The sequence below is a fragment of the Dipodomys ordii genome, unplaced genomic scaffold, assembly GCF_000151885.1.
Source record: "Dipodomys ordii isolate 6190 unplaced genomic scaffold, Dord_2.0 Scaffold133, whole genome shotgun sequence".
In the NCBI taxonomy this organism is placed as follows: domain Eukaryota; kingdom Metazoa; phylum Chordata; class Mammalia; order Rodentia; family Heteromyidae; genus Dipodomys; species Dipodomys ordii.
In genome coordinates this window covers 1,102,315-1,123,285 of record NW_012267349.1, presented here as the reverse complement: position 1 = coordinate 1,123,285, position 20,971 = coordinate 1,102,315, and the positions used below count along the sequence as shown (strand labels likewise).

Below are 20,971 nucleotides of genomic sequence, written 5' to 3'. Positions count from 1 at the left end.
AATATATTTATATGTATACATACAACTCCATTCATGTTTACTTGTATATTTGTAAGTTATATCTAACATCCATGGATCCTTTGTCCCTCTGGGCCTGACTTATTTCACTTAACATAATTTTTTCCAGGACCATTAATTTCTTTACAAATTATATCCTTTGGCATTTTGTTTAAGATTGATGCTCTACCACTTAAGGCACACCTCTACTTCTGTACTTCTGTCTTTTTACTGGTTAATTGGAGATAAGGGTCTCACATACTCTACCTGGGCTGTCTATGAATCTCAGCCACTTGAGTAGTGAGGATTACAGACATGAGTCACCAATGCCCAGTTGTCAAGTGTTTTAAATCTGTAAATGAAGAAAAATTTGAATACAAATATATAGTGATGATGAACAGTCATGTGGAGAAAATTCCAGATCTTTATGTCAGATCTATATAGTTCTTTGCTTGAATGGCATCACATACCCTCTCCTGAAGCAGTCCTTGAATGGGAATGCAATGTCCAGATTGTTTGAAAATAACTACAATTCTTCTCCGTCTGAGGAGGGTTCTGACTTTCCCAAGCTGCCTGATTCCTGAAGAAATCTGTTCTGTTAAATTATATTAGTAATTTAATGCATAATGGAAGGAATCCCCCCAAAATACCGAGTATTCTGTTCCTTTCATGAAGAATATATTCCCATGACACCGGCAAGAACAGGCTTGTCTTATTTTTCTACCTACATATACTTAATACGTGATTCTGATTGCAAGACAGATCCAGCCATCACTTTTATGGTCTAGACAGGAAGGCAGAAGCCAGGCCCTTTGCTTACAGATATCCTGTAAGCTCAAGAAAATAGCCTGTTTCGGCTATGTGATGGGCCAGAATTTTGTCAGGTAGGGCATGTGGTTAAAAGGAAGGCCAGCAAATATAGTTGGAAGTGCTCCAACAAATTCAATTACAGCTTGTTACCGAATAAGAAGGGAAAGGGGATGTTGGAGTAAACAACCTCCAGACAATTCCAGATGGCAGCCATAGTAGAAAGGCCTGGAGAAGAGCATGCAGGAGAGCAGCAGTTCACTCAGGTAATAGGGAGTTGTTATAATTTGCCATTTGCTCTGCTGTAAGGAAATTTAAGCAGTGCAAGATACAGCAAAAGAATAGGAAGGAGAGGAAAAGGACATTGTCAACCAGCAAAGTATAGAAACTGTGTACAGATAATTAGGGTTACATTTTGCACTGCTTCATTTTTTTTAGCTTTCCTGGAGTACTTTACACATGAAAGGATATTATTTTTGCAAATATGGAAATGTGAAAGTCAAGGTATGAATGAGTTTTCCAGCTGAACCATCTTAATTAGCAACAAGGTCACCCTTGGAAATAGCAAAAATTACTTAGAAGGACATGCTTATTAAGAAAAAATGAGATCTTCAGGAGTAGAGGGAAGAGGGGATGAGGAGCTCATTAGAGATAGTAAGCTGTGAGAAGCTTATTGGTAAATTACAGTTCAGGCGTATAAAGTCTCATTATTATAAATGGCAACTTTCTTTCTTTTTTTAAAGGTAGCCAACCAAGTTGTTCAAGCTCTGCTCACTCAAAAGGTAGGTCACATTTTACCTTCCACCCTTCCCCCCGCCCCACCTTTTCAGAGTACTTCTGTGAATAGAAAACAGCTCACTCTGCCTGCCTGGGGAATTGTGATTAATAGTTGCAAGACTTTTCTTCTTAGTCACCTAGGTTAAAGGCTGCTTGTTTTAAGTGATATGTGAATTAACTGCAATGAATGGCCAATAGAATCAGGCTTTTGGAAAGACGTAGAATGCCTGTTGAAAATGAAGGATTTCCAGTATCAAATCAGTAGCAGGCTCATCTTTTTCATTGAAAGAATACAGACTTTAAATAAATACGTGGATAATTCTGATGCCTGTGATATGAATGTCCTCTTGGGGATGTTGAAAAGAACATACAATTCAGCACAGAGTGTTTTTGAGGTTATAGAATTGGTTTGATTTATCTGTGCTTTAGTTATGCTATAAGGGCTGTATGGATAGCAATCTTCCTTCACACAAGTGATAGTTCTATGAAAGGTAATGTGGAACACTTTTTCTGGGAGTCACTCGGGTAAATATCAAATCATTGGGAAGTGTGGTACTCTGTTGCCCTGGTCCATTGCCTTATTCAGGCAACATAAGATCAGGTTCTAGGGTCAGGTCACTATTGGCCCAGATTTGGCTGGTTCATTTGGCCAATCTTATTGGCTATGATCTCTGAAGGGCTAAACAAAATCCTTTAGATTTTGTTCCCTCTAAATCTCCTTCTATAAAGCAGATGCATCCTCTTCCAAAGCAAATCTCAAAATGTCCAGGAAGAAGTGATTAACAAAAGCAAAATTTATTTTTACTTATCTAATTTAGTGTGACTTTTAATTTTGTTTTGGTCTTGGATTATACAATCGTGATCAATGTTCCGCCTTTCATCTTTCTCCCCCAGCCCTCCAACCCTACCTCTGACCTCATTTTTTAAAACATTTTAGAATATGCATTGAATTTTATGACTGTGCTCCCCCTGTTTTATTGAAAATTACTTTTATCAGTGATCGTCTGCTTCCCAGAAGGAGATATTTCAATATTAGCATTTTTGTACATTTCTCCACACCTACTTATGTCAAAATGTCACATTTTCTTCTACAAATAATTTTAACTGCTTCAGATTTTACCCTAGCATCATATAAAGAGACTCAAGTACTTTTATGTAGAATTAGATTTAAGTTTCATTGCTGTACCAGTAATCTACAATATTAGTAGCTTCAATAAGCTAAAATGTTATTTCCTTCTCACATATAAGTATGAGAGAAGTAGACAGTACATGGCTAGTATGGTACCTGGTATGATCCCTGGTTGCTTTCATGGTTTTCCATGGATAAATTCAAAGGTTTTAATTTCTCTGTTGTTCTTCTGCTTTTGGAAACTATGTTCATTTTAGCATAAAATACAGTATGAGGGAGCACTGTTCTGACTCTGTGTTGAAAGACATCTCATACCTGTCTCTTTAATTATACCTGAAGAAAGGCAAGGAAGTTGTGGGGGGTGGTGTTTAGGGGGAGGAAAAGTGGGAGAAAAGCAAGGGACGGTGACAATGTAACTGTAACCTCTTTCTACATCACTTTGATGATAAAATTAAATTAAAAACAAAAACAGATTCATCAGGTCATACACACACGTACACACACACACACACACACAAGTAGCTACACAAAACAAGTAATAAGCAAGTAAATAGATAAATTCACTGTGTCACAATTAAGGGATAAGACACAGAAAGACATTATTGTGAGCTTGCATATCTCAGGAACCCCAGGAAGCAAGGAGAGGTGCAGGGGATATTAAGAGATTCTCAAGAATATGTTCAGAAATTGTGTGCCTCTGGTTTTTGTAGAGCTGGTAAAACTGCTGCCAAAAAACAAAGATTTCTTTTTAATGAAGAGCATGGTATAGGAAATAAGACACAATTCACATACAGATGAGAAAACAAATGATTAAGAATTGGCCCAGATTGCAAATTACAGACTTTTTGGTGGTTTCTCCAAACACTCAAGGAAAAAAAAGTCTGTGTGACAGTAAGTACAAACCTTACAGTTTGAAGATACATTATTGTTTTAGGACACAAAGGCTATTGTGTCACAATTTCAGCTCTTCAACGAACAGCCAAAAAGCTTTTTTTTTCATATCATATAATGAATTGGCTTAACCTGACATCCTCAAGTACCAGAATCAACAAATATTTATGGGAAAAGACAACTTCATTGCCAGAAGCTTACTATTTTGCTATATAAACATAGATTGTTCTGCTCTAGCAATTCAGTTATTACAAAAAGACAAAAAAGGAAGCTAACAACAAAAATCTCATATGGATTCCCTTAAAAGAGCAAAGTGCACACCTTTCAGTCCATAACACTGAAATGAGAATGATGTAAAACCTGTTCACTTGCATTTTTCCCTCCAAATCATTGGTCCCAGCCTACAAGTTTAAGTGAATCAGAAGCACAGAGTAAGCTCATATTGTATCTGAAATGTATTTTATCATCATTACATCAATTATACTTCCTGCAAAAGTACCCTTCCTAGGCTCTTCAGTGATTATGTTGCTTTGCTATTAAAACCAAACTTGGAAAAGCATTTCCTCTATAGTTAAATCTCTGCTACATCAACAATTTCAGTTTTATCTGCATGTTACTAGAGTATCTAAACATCTATCTAGAGTTTTTTTCTCCAGCAACATCTAGTTAAGCTGGTATAGGATAGCATCCAGCAGTATGAAGGGCTTATTGGCCCATCTCTCTCCAGTTTAGCAGTGGTCTGGGTAGTCTGGTTACTAAAGAGGGTTTGTTTCTATTTACTGGGCATTTATAGTCACACCAAATTCAGCAAATAGTGTATTTCCATGATACACTTCTGAAATAGAAATAGCATTATGATATTTTACAGCACATAGATTTAATAGTTTTCAAGAACAGTGATAACACAAGTTTACTTCCTTCTTCTCTTTCTTACTTTCTCTCTTTTCTTTTTTTTTCTTTCTTTTTTTTTTTTTGTCAATCATAAGGCATGAACTATGGGCCTGGGCACTGCCCCAAGGCTAATTTGCTCAAGTCTAGTACTCTACCACTTAGAGCCACAGTTATACTTTCAGTTTTCTGGTGGTTACCTAGAGATAAGAGGCTCAGACTTTCCTGCCTGGGCTGTAGGTCCTCAGATCTCAGCTTCTTTAGGAGCTAAGATTTTATGTGTGAGCCATCAGAGCCTGGCTTAAGTCTTGTTTCTAAGCAATCAGCTTATGATTTTTCCAGTTAACTTCAGACTCAGGTTGTAACAGTGTTGCTTTTCAAGTTGTATAAAATAACTGTACTCCCATAGGAACTGGATAGTAGTGGTCCAGAATCTTCTGCATAAGTGTAGGTGAAAATTACCTGAATGTCAGGCATGGAGTTTCCAGAGAAATTACACCTGAGGATCATTCAGGTGGACTGAAATGCTTTAAGCATGTATGTCACACTGCTCAATATATTGGCCTTTTGCACCCAGCTAGGATCCATTAGTCTCTATTTCCAGTTGATAATGATATTCACATTGCAAGGAAAATAGGTGTGGCTAATTTCTTGAACCCAAAGACTATTGTTCTTCCTTCGATGATGCTGAGCATCATCCAATGTTGGACATTATTTTCCCATGGTAAAATTAAACATCTCATCCCCTTTTGATATCAGAAAACACATCTGTATTTTCAGTGAAATTCACTTCTGAAGGCCTGAGTCACAGAGAGTAATGAAAGGTTATGAGTAAGGACAGATGTTCTAACCTCTGCCTCCACATATGAGCACAATCTTAGGCTTCTACACAGGAGAGCTATGTCATTTCTAAAGCTTTCTTAGGTTGGTGTTCTAGGTTTTGCTTCTCACTGACAAAATCAGAATAGTAGCTCTTATACCCACCCCCAATATGTCATCCTGCTTATGTATGTTAGTAGGTTCTTATTGGGAGGGTGGAAAAGTAATCAGATGCAAACTTCTGTCCAGATATCACCATATTGGCCAGAGAGTGTTATTTTCCTCTTTTTGTGCCCTCTTTAATTGCATTTAGTAGGCACACATGCTTGTATTTATTACAACAAATGAGGCAACAGCTGTCTTCTATCAACAACCATTCACACATGACTAAACATAATAAGAATATTAAAGCACACACACACGTGTGCACACACACACACACACACACACACACACAGAGCCAGGTTTCACCCACCTGTAATTCTAGCTACTTAGGAGAATTTCAATTCAGAGCCAGCCTTGGTATATAACACCTAACGACTCTAGTTAATTAGGGGAAAGCCAGAAGTGGTTGTGTGGCTCAAGCGGTAGAACACCAGCCCTGAATGAAAAAAAAAAAAGCACGAGGCCCTAATTACAAGCTCCAGTACCAACACACACACACACACACACACACACACATGATCCAACCCATTCTATCTGTCTATATAGTTTCACATTTGCTCAGTTCTAATTTGTCAATAATCGTAAGACTAATATCACATTCCTACAGCTTTCCTCCCCAACAATGTGCTCAGCTCAGTGAACCAATAATGAAAACTAGAGTCCTTAGGGTTCACAGGTGTGTTTTCACAAGTGAATGATGAACATTAATGATTGTTGAAATTAATGATTATTGAAAGGGAGCCACTTATATTTTTTTAAAAACCTCTCTGTGAAGTATATGAATTTTTTTATTATTTTATCCATATAAAAATCTTGTTAAAGTTTCCTCAGTTTTGCTGCTAAAAAATGTGTTAGTTGTTTTCAGGCCTTGGTTTCCTCAAAAATCCATACTCACTCATTTGCATTTGTCTCCAAATCAAGCGGGAATAATTACATTTTCCCAGCCAATGGATGCTGGTCATATTTATATACCCCTCAGTCAGATTTTATTAATTACTCAATTAGTAGTAATGAAAACAATTAGTGTCAGAGAGCAGGAAGTGTTAAACAAATGCTAAGAATAAAACTTAGCATAAGTGAAACAGACAGAGGATGAAATCTACAGAAAGCAAAGCTTGTCTTACAACTTGACAGAACTCCCTTGGCAGGGAGCACGGCCAGACAATGCAAGTACCCCTAAGGATGCACTCACACTACTGTTCATGCCCTGTTGGCTCTTATTCCCAGGTCCCTCATTTAAGACATGGTCTTGTGTTTCCCTACCCTGCATTTGTAGGCATAACTCAGCAACATCCTATACATGAATTATATCCATTTAACCCCACAAGTAAGTTAAGGACACACTTTGCTGGGAGCTACACCCCTGCAAGTAGTATCAGTGCTACTGGATGTGATGACACAGGCTTGGTACATCTTCCATAGTTACATTGTTCTAGCTTCATGGTCAGGTTGATGCAAGGTTTTAGGACAGGCCCACTGGCCTCTGTACTGACACTTTGGCCTTGCAATCAGAGCTGTTGACTTGTGCTCTTTCTTCTGTACAACCCCTTAACAATGGCCTGTAGCCTCCCCTTGTAAAAACAGACATCCGCAGACTAGATTTCCACATCATCCTCACTGCTAGCAATATTTATAATAAATGCAGAGGGTTGTTTTATGAGTGTTCATTTTGGAATCATTTTATGTTGCCTGTTGAAGAATGTGTCATCTAGATGACAATGTAACCTAAAGTATGAAAGATGAAAGCAACATAATTTGAAACAAGAGAATGCTCAGTAGTATGCTAACTACCGTAAAGGAGACATGGAATTCAGAAAAGGGAGCAGTCTTGGCAGGTGTGGTAGGTAGTAATATTTGAACTGGACTTGAAACAGTGGCCCTGGGAAACACGGATGTCATGGGAAGACCACAGAAACCAGGATACATAGAGCTTTCTAGAACAAGCAGACCCTGTTCTTTGTGCTTTGACAGGAGAATATATTTCTATATATGAATAAAACTGTAAAAAATATTGTTTAAAATAGGAAAAGGGTTGGCTTTTGAACTGGAGACCCACAAGTCCTTCATCATAGATGGGTTAAGAAGGAGCTCCTTAATGGGGCTCCAGTGAACCCTCATGCCTCAGGGGTGAGCTCCCTGCCTAGTAGCTGGGGAAAAGGTCTTGGAGGCATTGCAACTATTCAAAAGTGCTTCGAAAAGGTGGCCCAGGTGAGCTAACGGGGACCAAATTCCTCCAGACAACATGGACATCTACTCACAGGATGAGCAAGTTACTATTAAAAGGTGGCCCAGGTGAGCTAACAGGGACCAAATTCCTCCAGACAATATGGACATCTACTCACAGGATGAGCAAGTTACTACTGGCCTTTTAAAAGCCTTCTCTTCCGTGACCCCTTCCCACTAAATGCATCCCTGACTCTATTAGCTATAGTGTCAGGAATCTCAGCATGTTTTCACAAATGGCATCAAAAGGCTCCTTCAAAAGTGATAGTTTCTTTCGCTCATCAAATCTCTATTCATTGCAGAAAACATTGTTGTCCTTGTGGTTTGTGCTTTATGATTGCTTTTATGAAGACAGTGAAAAGGCAAAATATATAGGAGGAAACTTAAATTGACTTTATATCGCTAAGATTTACCATCTTCAAAAATAGCATGCTACATTAATGCATTTTGGATTTCAAGGTGCTTTTTTTTTTTTAAAAAAAAAAGGTCTTTATAGAACATAATAATTCTATCAGACAATGGTCTGTGGAAGAAAATGTTATTTTTGATTTATTTCTTGGGGCTTTGAAGAAATGAAGTACTATTTTTGACTAATGTTTCTGAAGTATCATCTAATATATGACTATGATATACAAAGATGTCTTTCAGCTATAGACTTTTTTTTCCCCTTCGATGTGTTTGTTATAGGATCTAAGGGAGGAATGTGTAAAGTTGAAAACAAGAGTGTTTGATTTGGAACGACAAAACCGAACACTAAGCATCCTGTTCCAACAGCGAGTTCGACCAACTTCTGATCTGCTTCTCCAGGTATGTGTTTATGTGGAACAATCTTTGCTACTGAAATGCTATTGACAGGAAGTTACTTAAGTTCAGAAATCGTCAGCATCTCTAGGGGAACGATGATTGCTTTTAAATCCCAACTCTTCTATCTCAGGAGATGCCATTAAAACTGAATGTCTCTTAAATTCTTGGCCTTTTAAAGCTTCATGCAGATAAAGAACAGCACCAACAAAGAAACAACAGGCACCAGGAGCCATTAGGAATCTTCTAGTAAACTAACAGAAACCTTGAAATGAAGTTGGGAAATAGTCATTTGCTTTGGGGACTGCTATTAGTAACTGCACATTCCCTGATAAGAAGGAATAGTGTTTCATAAAATGCCAAAGCACATTTGTTTATTTCCAACTATCTGTAGTTAAAAATACAGCTGGGCTTTTTTTTATAGCCCTATTTCTTTTGTTTGTAGAGTTTCTCCTTTCAACACAACACTTGATAGATCTTATCCCAGTATATTTACAGGCCCTCTCACTGAACTCTCCTTTTCCAGTCTTCACAGCATGTGGACTTCTGGAAAGTCAAACCATTGCATCCCTTTAGAACTGGCTCTGAAAAGGCACTGGGGAATATATGCCACAGCAGGGAAGCACAGGAATTAGCACAGAGGTCTGCAAGGCCAATCTTTGCAATTTCCCATCTGTTTGATCCCATTAATGGGCATATTTGCTCAAACAAGCTCCCTTGAGCTTTGCTCACAGCTCTTTTGGTCTAAGCTGTCAAAGGGTGCATTGAGGTTTCCCAGGAGCAGGATGCAACTGCTTGTTCTAGCTGGCTGAGAGGAAGGTCCTTCTTCAACCTCTCTTCATCTAGACTACACTGTCCAACTAGAGTCATTCCAAAATTCTCCAAAGCCACATGTGGCCAGGAACTACTACACTGGACAGTGTGCAAGTTGAATATTTCTATCAGTGTAGAAAGCTCAACTGGGCAGTGTTTTCCAAATGATCATGATTGTGTTGCTGACTTGCCTTCTGAATTTTGGCATAAACAACTTAGTATTCCTTAGAGAAATAATGGAAAATTGCAATTCATTTCAGAGAAAGAAAGATGTTTGCTAAAATTAAACATGAAAATACCCCCCCAAATTAAAATAAAACAGCTCTGTGAATTACAAAATAGATCTCATCTTTTAAATTAATTTCCTCTCTGCTTTATCAGTTGGTGCATAATTCATAATTCATAACTCAAAAATGTTGTGGGTGGGAAAAGGGAAAAATCATTTATCTCTATTCTGTTTTCTGGTCCTTACCATAGTAAATGTTTGTCATAGGGGATTTTGCATTTGTAAAAAGCCATGTTTCTTCTGCAGTCTCATAATCAAGATCCAATATTATAATTACTTTTAGCAGCTGTTGCCTGTTCATGAATTTTTCTTTTTGCCTGTTTTAACTTCAGGCTCTTCTGGAACAATATTTAAGGATCTGCAGTCTTTGTTTATGATTCATGATAGTTTATTTGGACGGTAAAAACATGTGCTGTGGTATCTAAGCTTTTCATTGGCAGTCACAAATTTCTTAAATCCATGTTCAAATGGCAGGAGCTGGGGAGGTGTGTACTGACAACACTGGAAACTTGGTGTTTGCCGTCTGTATTCTTTAAATTTTCATTTCCAGAAGCTCTCTATTTAAATAATATTTGTCAAAGGGAGGCCATTAATCATTCTTCTGTAAAGAATGATAGTGTGATGCTAATAGTAGCATCTTACAGTTCACAGTCACAGAAGAAGTTGCTGGTTTTTCAAGGGATCTGTTATTTCTGTCAAAACTTGAATTTTCAGTGATACTTTGGGGGTTAACTGGGAGTAAGGACATAGTATAGAGTGAAAACAAAAAGCTAGCTGAGCTTGCTACATACCTAAGGATACATATTACTTGTTGAACTGAATAATGAATAAATGATAAATTCACTCAGTAATTGGAGAGTTATTTTTGTATAAATGTGACAACTTTGTGTCCTGAATCTTCTTCTGAAATTTCCTATCTCATATGAATATTTGGGTGCTGGGCAGCCGTGCAGGTTCTGTCAGTGGACTTCACATTGAGTACTGCAGAATTCCAAGTATGTTTGGTGAAACTTCTCAATTTGTCTCTGTGGAATACAGCCCAGTGGTTGTCTGCTATGTGAAGAGCCACCTGAGGAGCAATATGGAAAGATGGTTGACCCCATCATGATTTTATAATATAAATTATAAATATTAGAAAAATAGTTTATAAGCAGTATCTATTTGAGTTTTGTACTTCTAGTTTATAAGCAATATCTATTTGAGTTTTGTACTTCTAAAATAGGGAGTAAGAAGTGACATGGATATCATTTAGCAAGTCCTTGTATCAAGAAAGCAAACTGTGGGGTAGAATTAGTTGACAGAGTCTGGTAGCCTACAAATGGAGCCAGGTAACCCAGCCCAGTGGCTTGCGGCCTTTAGTCCCAGCACTCAGGAGGCTGAGACATGAGGATCATGGGAGCCTAGAGTTCAAGATTAGCCTGGCTACTATAATCTCAAAAATAAAACATCTGTGATGGAGAGGGGCTGTTTCATTTTCTGAAAATTAAAATCTTGAGGCTGACAATGCACTTTTCTATTAGAATTTAGAATGTTATCTGTAGGAGAATGTATGGTGACAATTCAGACTACGAAAATCCCCCTCCCTTAAGATCAACAATTTGTACCCTGCATCTTGTTTATACATTTTTCTAATGTGGGGAGGGGTAGGGAAATAACAAAATGGCAACACAGGGATACAGGTTGACCCATTGTAACAATGAGATGTACAAGACACTATGTTTAAAACGAACTTTACAACTTGATGGGGGTGGTCAGAGAAGAGTTGGGAAAGTAGGGAGGGAAGGGATGGTAGGGGCAAAACAAAGGAGGGGTAACAATGCTCCATAGGAAATGTACTCATTAGCTTATTCATGCAACAGTATCTTTACAATAAAATAAAAAAAATAAAAAAGATCAACAATTTGAGCTGAATTTCAAAGATTCAAGAAGCCAGTGTAGCAAATAAAATTGTATGGTAAAAGTCTTATAGGGACTAAAATCTCTATTGGATCTTATCTAAACCTATTTCTGTAGATTAATCCTAAACCTGTTTCTGCAGATTAATCAGTGTTCCTTTTGTTCCCTCTTGTAAATCATATTAAACAATACTTTCACCTTAACAATTATTGGTATCTAGTGAAGACCTCTTTGCTGAGTGTACTTATTTTGCTTACTGTTTTTCTTCTTGGAAGCACACAAAGAATGAATTACACTTGTAACTCGACTTGTTACTTTTTTTTTCCTTCTCTTTCTGATGTGATATTTCAAAGAGTTGTACTATCTATATCTATAGGCTATGATAGGAAGAAAAGATTCTTTATAGTGTAGATTATTTCACCAATGGTGGAGTTTTGACAGCTTAGAATCAGGGGGGCAAAAATTTGCTGTTGCTTCTTAGCATATTTCTTTAGCTATATTTTTTTTCGATTATTGTATCAGATGAGAAAATTTTGAAATTCTATTCATTCATGTTTTTATTTGTCTTTCTCCTATAAATCTTTATTCCCAGAGTGTATGCTATCTAGGATAGATTTATAGATCTTACCCATGATTTGGCAGGATATCCAACACTCATATCCCTATCTTCACAACGATGCTTTCCTCTCTCTGAAAGGCAGCCTAGTGCCTTCACCCTTCGAGAGCTTCCAAGAGTCATGGTACCATCATTGTGCTTTTTTCTTGCTGGAATCCATGTAATATTCATGTTCTGTGCAACTCAACTAAGAAATTTAGGTCCTGTGTGGGATTATGGTATTCTGACCTCTCTTAACAGTAGGAGTTACTAAATACACTGAAGTTACTAGGCATTTCTTGTTAAATTTTCATTTCAACTCAACTCTTTCTGGACAAGACTTTTGGTGAATGTTGCTTTGCACCTTCCAGAGATAAAAGTACTATTCTCACTGTATATTAAGCTTCTTGATGGCTTAACACTTAATTTCATACTTTTCTCTAGAGTTAAAGTTGAGGTGTGGGTCTTCTAAACCCAATAACATGGTCATTTTCTTGGTGAAAAGGCCATACTTACTTCCATCTACTAATATCTATTTTTATGTCAAACCCTGAGTGTCTAATTCATACTTTAAAATACAGATTTTTAGATGTTTACATTCTTTGTCATCACATTAGCTGCTAGTATGTAATGAGCATAACTTCTGGGTAGTTGCTCATTCAGCAACACTGAAAAATATCTGCTGTCTTGAACATTTTTCAATGTACATATTTTATTTCCTCTTTTTCTTTTTCTTCTTCTCCCTCCTCCACTTCCTCCTCCTCCTCTTCTTCTTCCTCTTCCTCTTTTTCTTCTTCTCGTTCTCCTTCCCCTCTCTCCTTCCTTCCCTCCCTCTCTCTGTTTCTCTCTCTCTGTCTCTGTCTCTCTGTCTCTGTCTCTCTCTGTGTGTCTCTCTGTATCTCTGTCTCTGTCTGTCTGTCTGTCTGTCTCTCTGTCTCTCTCTCTCTCTCTCTCTAAGTGGTACTGGAGTTTGAGTTGAGGGTTTTGCTCCTACTCAACAGTCACTCTACCACTTGGGCCATACCTCCAGACTTTGTGCTTTTGTTATTACTGAAATAGAGTCTTTCTTTTTGCCCATGCTTGCTATCCACTGTAGCTTGGATGTCAAGTGTATACTACTACATCCAGCTATTTCTGTTGATACAGTATTTTGTGAGCTTTTTGCCCATGCTGATCTTGAACTTCAAATCTTTTAATCTTAGCCTCCTCCATAGCTAGGATTTCAGGTTTGAGCCACCAGCTCCTCAATATATTTTTGCCTTTTGCATCTGTATATTTGCCTTTTGCATTATTTTCAAATATCTGTAGTTGAAATAACATGAATAGAAAGGAAAAAATATTAAGAACATTAAAATGTGTGGAAGCAGTAAGTGACGGGTAGATGAAGAAGGGGCCAAGGGGTTGTTGGACTGAGGTAATAGAAACTTTTCCTTTGGTCCAATGGCATCTTTCTTTAGCAAGACGGAGTCAAGATAGGCAAGGAACTCTCAACATGTTAGAGGCTTCTTCTGCTGGTTCCCTATAATGCTAGGCTTAAGTTTGCCTCATGATTTTCTTCAACTGATAAGTTCTACCCCATGGCTGTTTGTATGCCAGCCATGAAAGTGCCAATAGCCCTGCCCTGAAAACATGATATCTAATTTAGAAAAACCCCTGGACAACAGAGGATCTGTTTCATAGTGGTCCAGGGATGCTGAATAACACTGGAACCCAGAGGGCCTCATATCTACTGGGAGCAAGCCTGCCACCCTGCAGGCTGTCATTTGAAGACTCTGGTTCTTCATTATGGGTGTCGATCAGATGTGAAACCTAAGGGGAGTGGACATCAGGGGATTCTGTTTCAGGCATTGTGCACTGGAAGGATATTAACTTGTCAGTGTGCAGAAAGTAGCCTTTTCGAGAGTAAGGGACATACAAAGATGGCTGAGTTCTTGCAGGGCAGGGTTTCTAGTGATATGTAATGCATAACCTTGAGCCTGGGATCAAGTAAGTACACCATAGAAAATGAGAATCTTCAAGGTTATGGCAAAAAGGTTTTTCCCCCTCCTTATAATGCATCGAAGGCACCTGCTTTGCCCTCAATGGCTTCATTTTCTTTTCTTTCCTGATATAAATTCTTTGCTCTAGTAAAGCAGAAATGCTTTCCCTCTTCGAAGCAACTATTCAACAGTTCCATTTTGTACATTATTTCTTTTTTTTTAATTTCTTTTCTTTTTGCTTATGTGGTGCTGAGGAATCAAACCCAGGGCCTCTGGCATGCAACGCAAACACTTTACCACTGAGCCACCTTCCCAGCCCTGTACATTATTTCTCTGTTCACAATGTTATGCTAGTCCCACCCACCCCATACCTGCCATTCCTCTTCATTGCATTAACACATTGGTAGGCAGAGCATGTTTTAGCTCTGGGATTCCGTGGGAAAATGCATTTCCTTTGGAGCCTCGGGTGTATAAGGAAGCCTAGAAGCAAGGTATTGTGTTATAAGACAGTTGAGATATTGTTCTAGGCATTGGGCAGGGCAGGTGGAGGCCTCATTATGTTGGGAGAGGATCTGGGGGAAGGTCTAATAGTGAATAAATATAAGGGGCATAGTATAAATGCCTGCCGAAAGGAACAGCCCATGAAAAGGCACTGGAAGTTTCCCTCCTTTTTATCCTCTTTCTAAATCCATATGAATTGCAAATGCCCCTGGAATATGTGTGCTATCCCTTCCCCTCTTGCTCAATCTCTTACACACATCTTTCTTCTAAATCCCAGCCTATTGGTGTGTTACTTTGTAACTGTGCCATGCTGTTTCCATTAATGTTTGTTTCCATTAATGTTTCCATTAGTGTTTTAATTCCTAAAGCAATTAAAAAGATGTGTTTTATCCACAAGCCCAGTCTGTGTATTATTAGTACTGTGCTGTCATCAGTTGATTGTCAACATAATTTCAGAAAGTAGACCTGGTCTATGGTTTCTACACTTGATTGCTTTGGCCTTCATTCTCCGAGGGACAGAAACCCTGCCTCATCAGTATGCAACCTGAACAAAAGTGGGGCTTGCTAATGCTGAATAAGTCAAGGATTGAGTAGACCTCTGGGACAAATGAGAAAGCTTGTCTGAGAAGAAGTGGAATGGTATAGCTTCATAGATGAAGTGATCCTCAAGGGAAGGAAGCAGAGAAGGGATCATGCGTAGCCCTTAAGCTACTGTGTCCATACTATGTCCATGAAGAAGGTAGATGTTGAAATACTATGTTTATATAGGTCAAAATGATTAAGGAGAATTATCTCTCCTTATTAATGGAGAGAAAATGCTAATGCTTGAGAAATTGTAAGGAACTGGAAGTGCAGAGTTCTGCATGCACCTCACAGTGTTTAAACATTGTCTGACTCCCCTCCCCACGACACACACACTGGGTTCAATTGTTTTCTAACCCTGGGGAAGTCCAGTATAAAATCTATGGGCTAGGACTGGCCTGTAATCTGCTTGTCTTTCTCTTTCTTAGTGATAGTAAGGGTTTCACTTAAAGTATGGTGCATCTATATATAGCATTTGGCTATGTGGGTTTCATAATTATAGTCATAAGACAGCCAGCATGTGTTGCTTTATTTGTTATTTAAGGAAGAATCATTGAGTATGTGCTATGTGTTTGTCCCTCTAGGTGGTTCTGAGAATAAAGAGATGATTAAGACATAGCTTCCGACCTGAAAGTATCATTATTTAATAAAGAGACAGATAATGGGAACAACCAATTGTATGCAGAGTAAGAAATGTAACTAAAATCTTTACAATAAGTGGTCCTCTAAGGCGAGGGTAGAAAAATCAAGGAAGCCTTCCAGGATGAGGTGACAGCCAAATTGGACATTGAAGGAAGAATCACAATTTATTAGGGTTTCAGAAGCAAAATGTGGATTAAATTCAGGACTAAGCTGAACATTGGAATTTATATACGCACTAATTCTAGGTCCTGGTTTTAATCATAACTAGTTATAAAGTTTGGCTTTCCCAAGTCCTTCAAACAATATCAGGTTAACTTACTGAGTTTTATTAAAAGAAAAAAAAACAGACCTCTGAAACGTATCATGCTGGTTGAATTCTCTCCCTGTGCCCTTCAAGAATTCATTCTATTTGTTTTTATCCAAGGAAGAATCTAGTTAAGCTGAATTAAGAGGCTGATGAAAAATGAAGAGCTCTCTGTGTTGAAGATTTGATTTAAGGATTTTGACATTAAATGAAGGCTTAAACCTGCAACATAAGTCACCACAATATAGTGATAGAACAATGGTTGACATGTAAATTTAGGAAATATATATGCTGCATTGTAGCATGGAATATTTGAGACATATGACCCAAACACATGCATGTATATATCACCTAAGGAAACCTTATTATCCTAGATTTAGTAAATTTCACACCATAAATGCTTATCATAGAGACCTAAAAGTTCTTTCAATAAAAATTGTTATTGACTATTCCATTTTCAAGAACTTTGAACTTTGGATGGAATGTAAGATTTGGAAATGCAAGTGATAGAATGTCCAGAGAAAGCAATGGTGATGTTTACCTAGGGATTTGATTATGCATATTGGAGCATTCATTTCTTGGCACTGGACGTTACAGAATGTCCATTGCTATCAGTGTATGTCACACAAGGGAAATCTTACTCCTAGAATGCAAAGATTAAGAACCCAAACTCTGACATGAAAGATGAGTGTTTGCAGGAGTGTAAAGCAATTCTGCTCTTGTTCTATCACCTCTTTTACAAAGAGGGTGCACTTGTCTGAGAGTTGCCCTGTCGCATTTGGGCGGTCACTTTCTGGAACTAGGCAATGATTCACAGTCAATGGCTCTTCAAGAGCCTCTGGGATGAATCTTTAGCCTGTCAGGCTGCAGCAGAGATCATCTTCCCAGTCCTCAATCCTAGATGCATAATCAGCCTAGTGGAGGGGAGTGAGGGGAAGCCAAGCCATCACGGGGGCAGAGAGGATACAGAACACCTTGACAATGGCTACAGAAAAAGGCCAAGACTTCCTGGAGATAGAACTTCAGCTATGTCACCAAAGTCCTGTGCTATTTTGGATGGTCAGACTTCAGAAGCAAGTATCTTAGACTTCTACAGTGCCTGGTCTGCCATACGGTAGCTCCCAAATGACCTGATGAATGGAGATAAACATTACTAGGCATGGTGCTCCTCTATCCCAACTCCACAGATTTACTATTTGCCCCTAAACAGTCACACCTGGCCTCAAGGCACAAAGACACACTCAGATTCCAGCTATTATTACATACAGAAGCCTTTATAGGCTCAGGTCAAATCTTCCAAAACCTTAATAAAAGTATTTGCACAGGTGAGGAGGTACATGCTAAATAACATTGTGTTTTGAATTGTCGCCTTCCCTGCTTTTCCCAGACCTTCATAAGGATATTGAGAGCACATTCAGCAAATCAATCAATTAAAAGACATTTAGGGGCCTGTTGAAACTTGGCAATGTGCTATGCTTTGGACAAATCAAGTTAAAGAAGTTTAGTTGTCCTAATAGTCAGTTACAGACAACACTATGGATTTAATAGATATTTCCCTGAATAAGGACATGAATCTAATAATTGAGAAACATGACCCAGACACTTGCCCTCAAAACATATTTATGCCAAGGTATAATAGAACCACTGAGTATTATATCTCAACTTTCAAGATCCCCTTGCTCTTATTTTCCAACTTTGATTGATTTCAGACTGATCCATACATTGCACCAAGCCACACACTGTGTATAGAGTAGTATTGTGATGAAATGGGCTTTTAGTCTAATGGGGTGACTTTGGAAACTGGTTTAGATGGAAGGGACTGACGTAATGCCTCATCTCTGAAAATGCATATTGGAGAGTCAAGAGGGAGAATTAACTGTCAAGTAACAGATAACAAAAGACTCAAGTAGACTAGGGTTCAAGTCCCTTTTCTGCCACAGTTTCCAAGGGCAAGTTTCTGAGATGACTATAAGGCTTATTTTCCATCTGAGCAATAAAGCAATGGCAAGGTGTCTAAAAATCCTAACACGTTGACTGCCACATAGCAGAAGTCAATGAACACCATAGCTCTCGTCTGCCTCTTCCTGGGTCTGGGTAGCAAGGGAATGAGGGAGATGGATCAGGTGACCTAATTTCTCACAAGGGTATTTTTCTATAACTTGGCTTGAGGGGAGGAAGTGTTAAGGTAAAAATACACTGTATTAAATCAATTTCTCTTTATTATTGACTTGTAGGTCTTTCTTGGGAATTTGTATACAGATTCGATCATCTATACAGATTCAGTAGTGATGTTTAAGCTCCTCAGCAGGATGTACATGAGATGTGTTGGGGTTGGATGGGTTGTAAATACCTTGGCTTAAACAACCTAATTTGGTGGTTAACTCTGGAGACATTGCGAGCTCTGTAATGGCCACTGAATCCTTTGAGTAGAGCAGGACATTTTTCTTTCTACACTAGAAGAAAACTTTCAAGATGTTTTGAGAATTCATGAATCCCGACTCTTAGTGTCCTTAAGGAGATGATTCTCCATTCAAATTTAAGCCACTACAGTTCTTTGAACTATCATTTATTCACATTGAATATTTTTGAAATTCTCTCCTTTCCTTAAGACTTCTTTTCTATCCTTACCACGCGTGCTATGGCTCTGCACAGTTGCCATTGTACATTCAAAGGACAAGTTCCCCTAAAAGACAGAAGCCTTTTCTGATCTACAACTTTGTGGTTGTTTTACCCTCCCAAATATCTAAATATTCCATGGGAAAGGATAAGGATCATACCATGGGAATCTTATTGGACAATAGATACTTATTTCAGTCGGGACAGTCATCAGAAGTTCCCAGTAAAAGACTGCATTTTTATGTGAGATGCATACAGATGCTTTCTAATAAGTTGTGCTCATATTTCATTGGTACATTTGATGTTGTTCAAGGAAAGCATTGGAATTCTTGAATTAAAGCAAAGATGTCATAATGATATGAGTGCAAAAAGCCATTATCATTAATGTTGCAGTAGAATTTGCCATAAAATTGAAGAAAGCTGAAATAAAGAAGGTGATCTTTACTCTGATGCCTCAGATACAACATCATCTTCTCTGTTCAATGTTCTGTCCACTGCTAAAGAGAAAAAAATAACTCACTGCATTAATACCATATCAAAACAGAATATGTGAGACATTTGTGCATGTCCTTTGTGTATCTGAATGGATTTTCACAATTGATTATTCAGTAAGTCTCCAGCCTGTTTCTTTTAGTATTTAGATTTTGCTACTTTATGAGCAGACTGCTAAAATGCTAAAGATCCATATAATACACTAATTTGTGACTTCTCAAAAGCAACTTCCTAGTCATTCTATTTAACAGGACCACCAAACTCATCACTTATTACATATATTTGTGACCTGTTTCTGAAGAATATTTACCCCACTCTGCATCTACCCCAAAAGATTCTCTATTTACTTTCCAGTCAGTCTCTTATCAATCCCCAACCTCAGACATCCACTGATCAGCTTTCCATCACTATGGATTCGTTTTGCCTTTCCAAGAGAATGAAATTATATAATGTACAACTTGTTTATATCTTCCTAGTTGTTTTTTATGTTTATATCTTCCTAGTTGGATTCTGTGGGAAATTATTTATAAAATATAAACAGGTAGAACAAGAACTTACAGTTAAATACAGCTGAGTTCAAAATTACTGTTTACTATTCATAACTCCTGAGACAATAAGTAGTTAATTTCTACTCTCTGGACTTCACTTATCTTTTCTAGGAAAGCAGACAAAAAATACTGATTTCTTGGCTGTTGTACTGGTAAGTTTATGTGAACATAATATAACATAATACAATGTATTAAGCTACCAATACCATTCATAAGGAAATGGAAAGACTTGGAAAACAGTATAGTGAAGCAAGCCAGACCTAGAGGAACAAAAGTTACATGGTTTCCTTCATTTTTGATAGATAGAATGTACCTATAATTCTAAGCAAACAGGTGTTTTGCAAATGGTTACAATTACCTGAAGCTAGATGGAGAACTAGAAAGATTAGGTCAAAGCGCTCCCCCCCAAAAAAGGCAACACCAGAAAATGGGTACATACAAGAAGAGGGGTTGAGCTGAGTGCTGGTAGCTCATGCCTGTAATCCTAGCTACTCAGGAGGCTAAGATCTGAGGATCATGGTTCAAAGCCAGCCCAGGCAGAAAGTCCATGAGTCTCCGATCTCCAATAAAACCACCAGAAAACCAAAAGTGCCGCTGTGTCTCAAGTGGTAGAGTGCTAGCCTTGAGCTGAAGAGCTGAGGGACAGTGCCCAGGTTCAGAGTTCAAGAATCATGACCCACACACAAAAAAAGGGAGGGTGGAGCCAAGGAAAAGGGGTAGACAGATGAAAGAAGGAAAGGGGGAGAATGTAGTCAAGAATTTATTGAATATGCCACAAAATTAAGAAGAGTGAGGGATTAGTGGGTCAAAGCAGGGGGAGAATTTTGAAGGGAGGGACCACGATCAAGATGCATTATATTCAGAAACTGCTTTGTTCTATGGTACTTCCTTTGTGCGATTACTTAAAGATTCAGACTCTCCAGCCTTACCTAGAAAAGACAACAGTCTTCTCTCAGTTAAGTATAAGCACAGAAAAGATTTTATTGTTATCTCATCGCTACTCCAGAATAAAATTTTGCACATAAAAATTTTAAAAAGAGAACTATTATATCATCAAAAGAGAATCATTTTGTCCCATTTTTACATGACTTTTGCACCTCTTCCAAAGCTGAATAACTTTGGGGGGTTAGTCTTCTTTGGCTTCCATTTTCAAATATTTTGATAAATGTCCTCATTCACTTTATATATATTTATATACTATTATAGATATGTCCATTTCT

The 20,971-nt window shown here is 38.1% G+C and overlaps 1 protein-coding gene across 3 annotated transcripts in view; it reads left to right on the top strand.

Moving 5' to 3' along the window:
* Positions 1 to 20,971, top strand: part of Nckap5 (NCK-associated protein 5) — an 824,710-nt gene that overhangs the window by 628,310 nt on the left and 175,429 nt on the right. For all 3 annotated transcript variants that reach the window (XM_013030807.1, XM_013030809.1, XM_013030808.1), the window contains exons 8-9: positions 1,548 to 1,586; positions 8,384 to 8,503. In XM_013030807.1, coding sequence (XP_012886261.1) covers positions 1,548 to 1,586; positions 8,384 to 8,503 — 159 coding nt within the window. The remainder of the gene's footprint in view (positions 1 to 1,547; positions 1,587 to 8,383; positions 8,504 to 20,971) is intronic.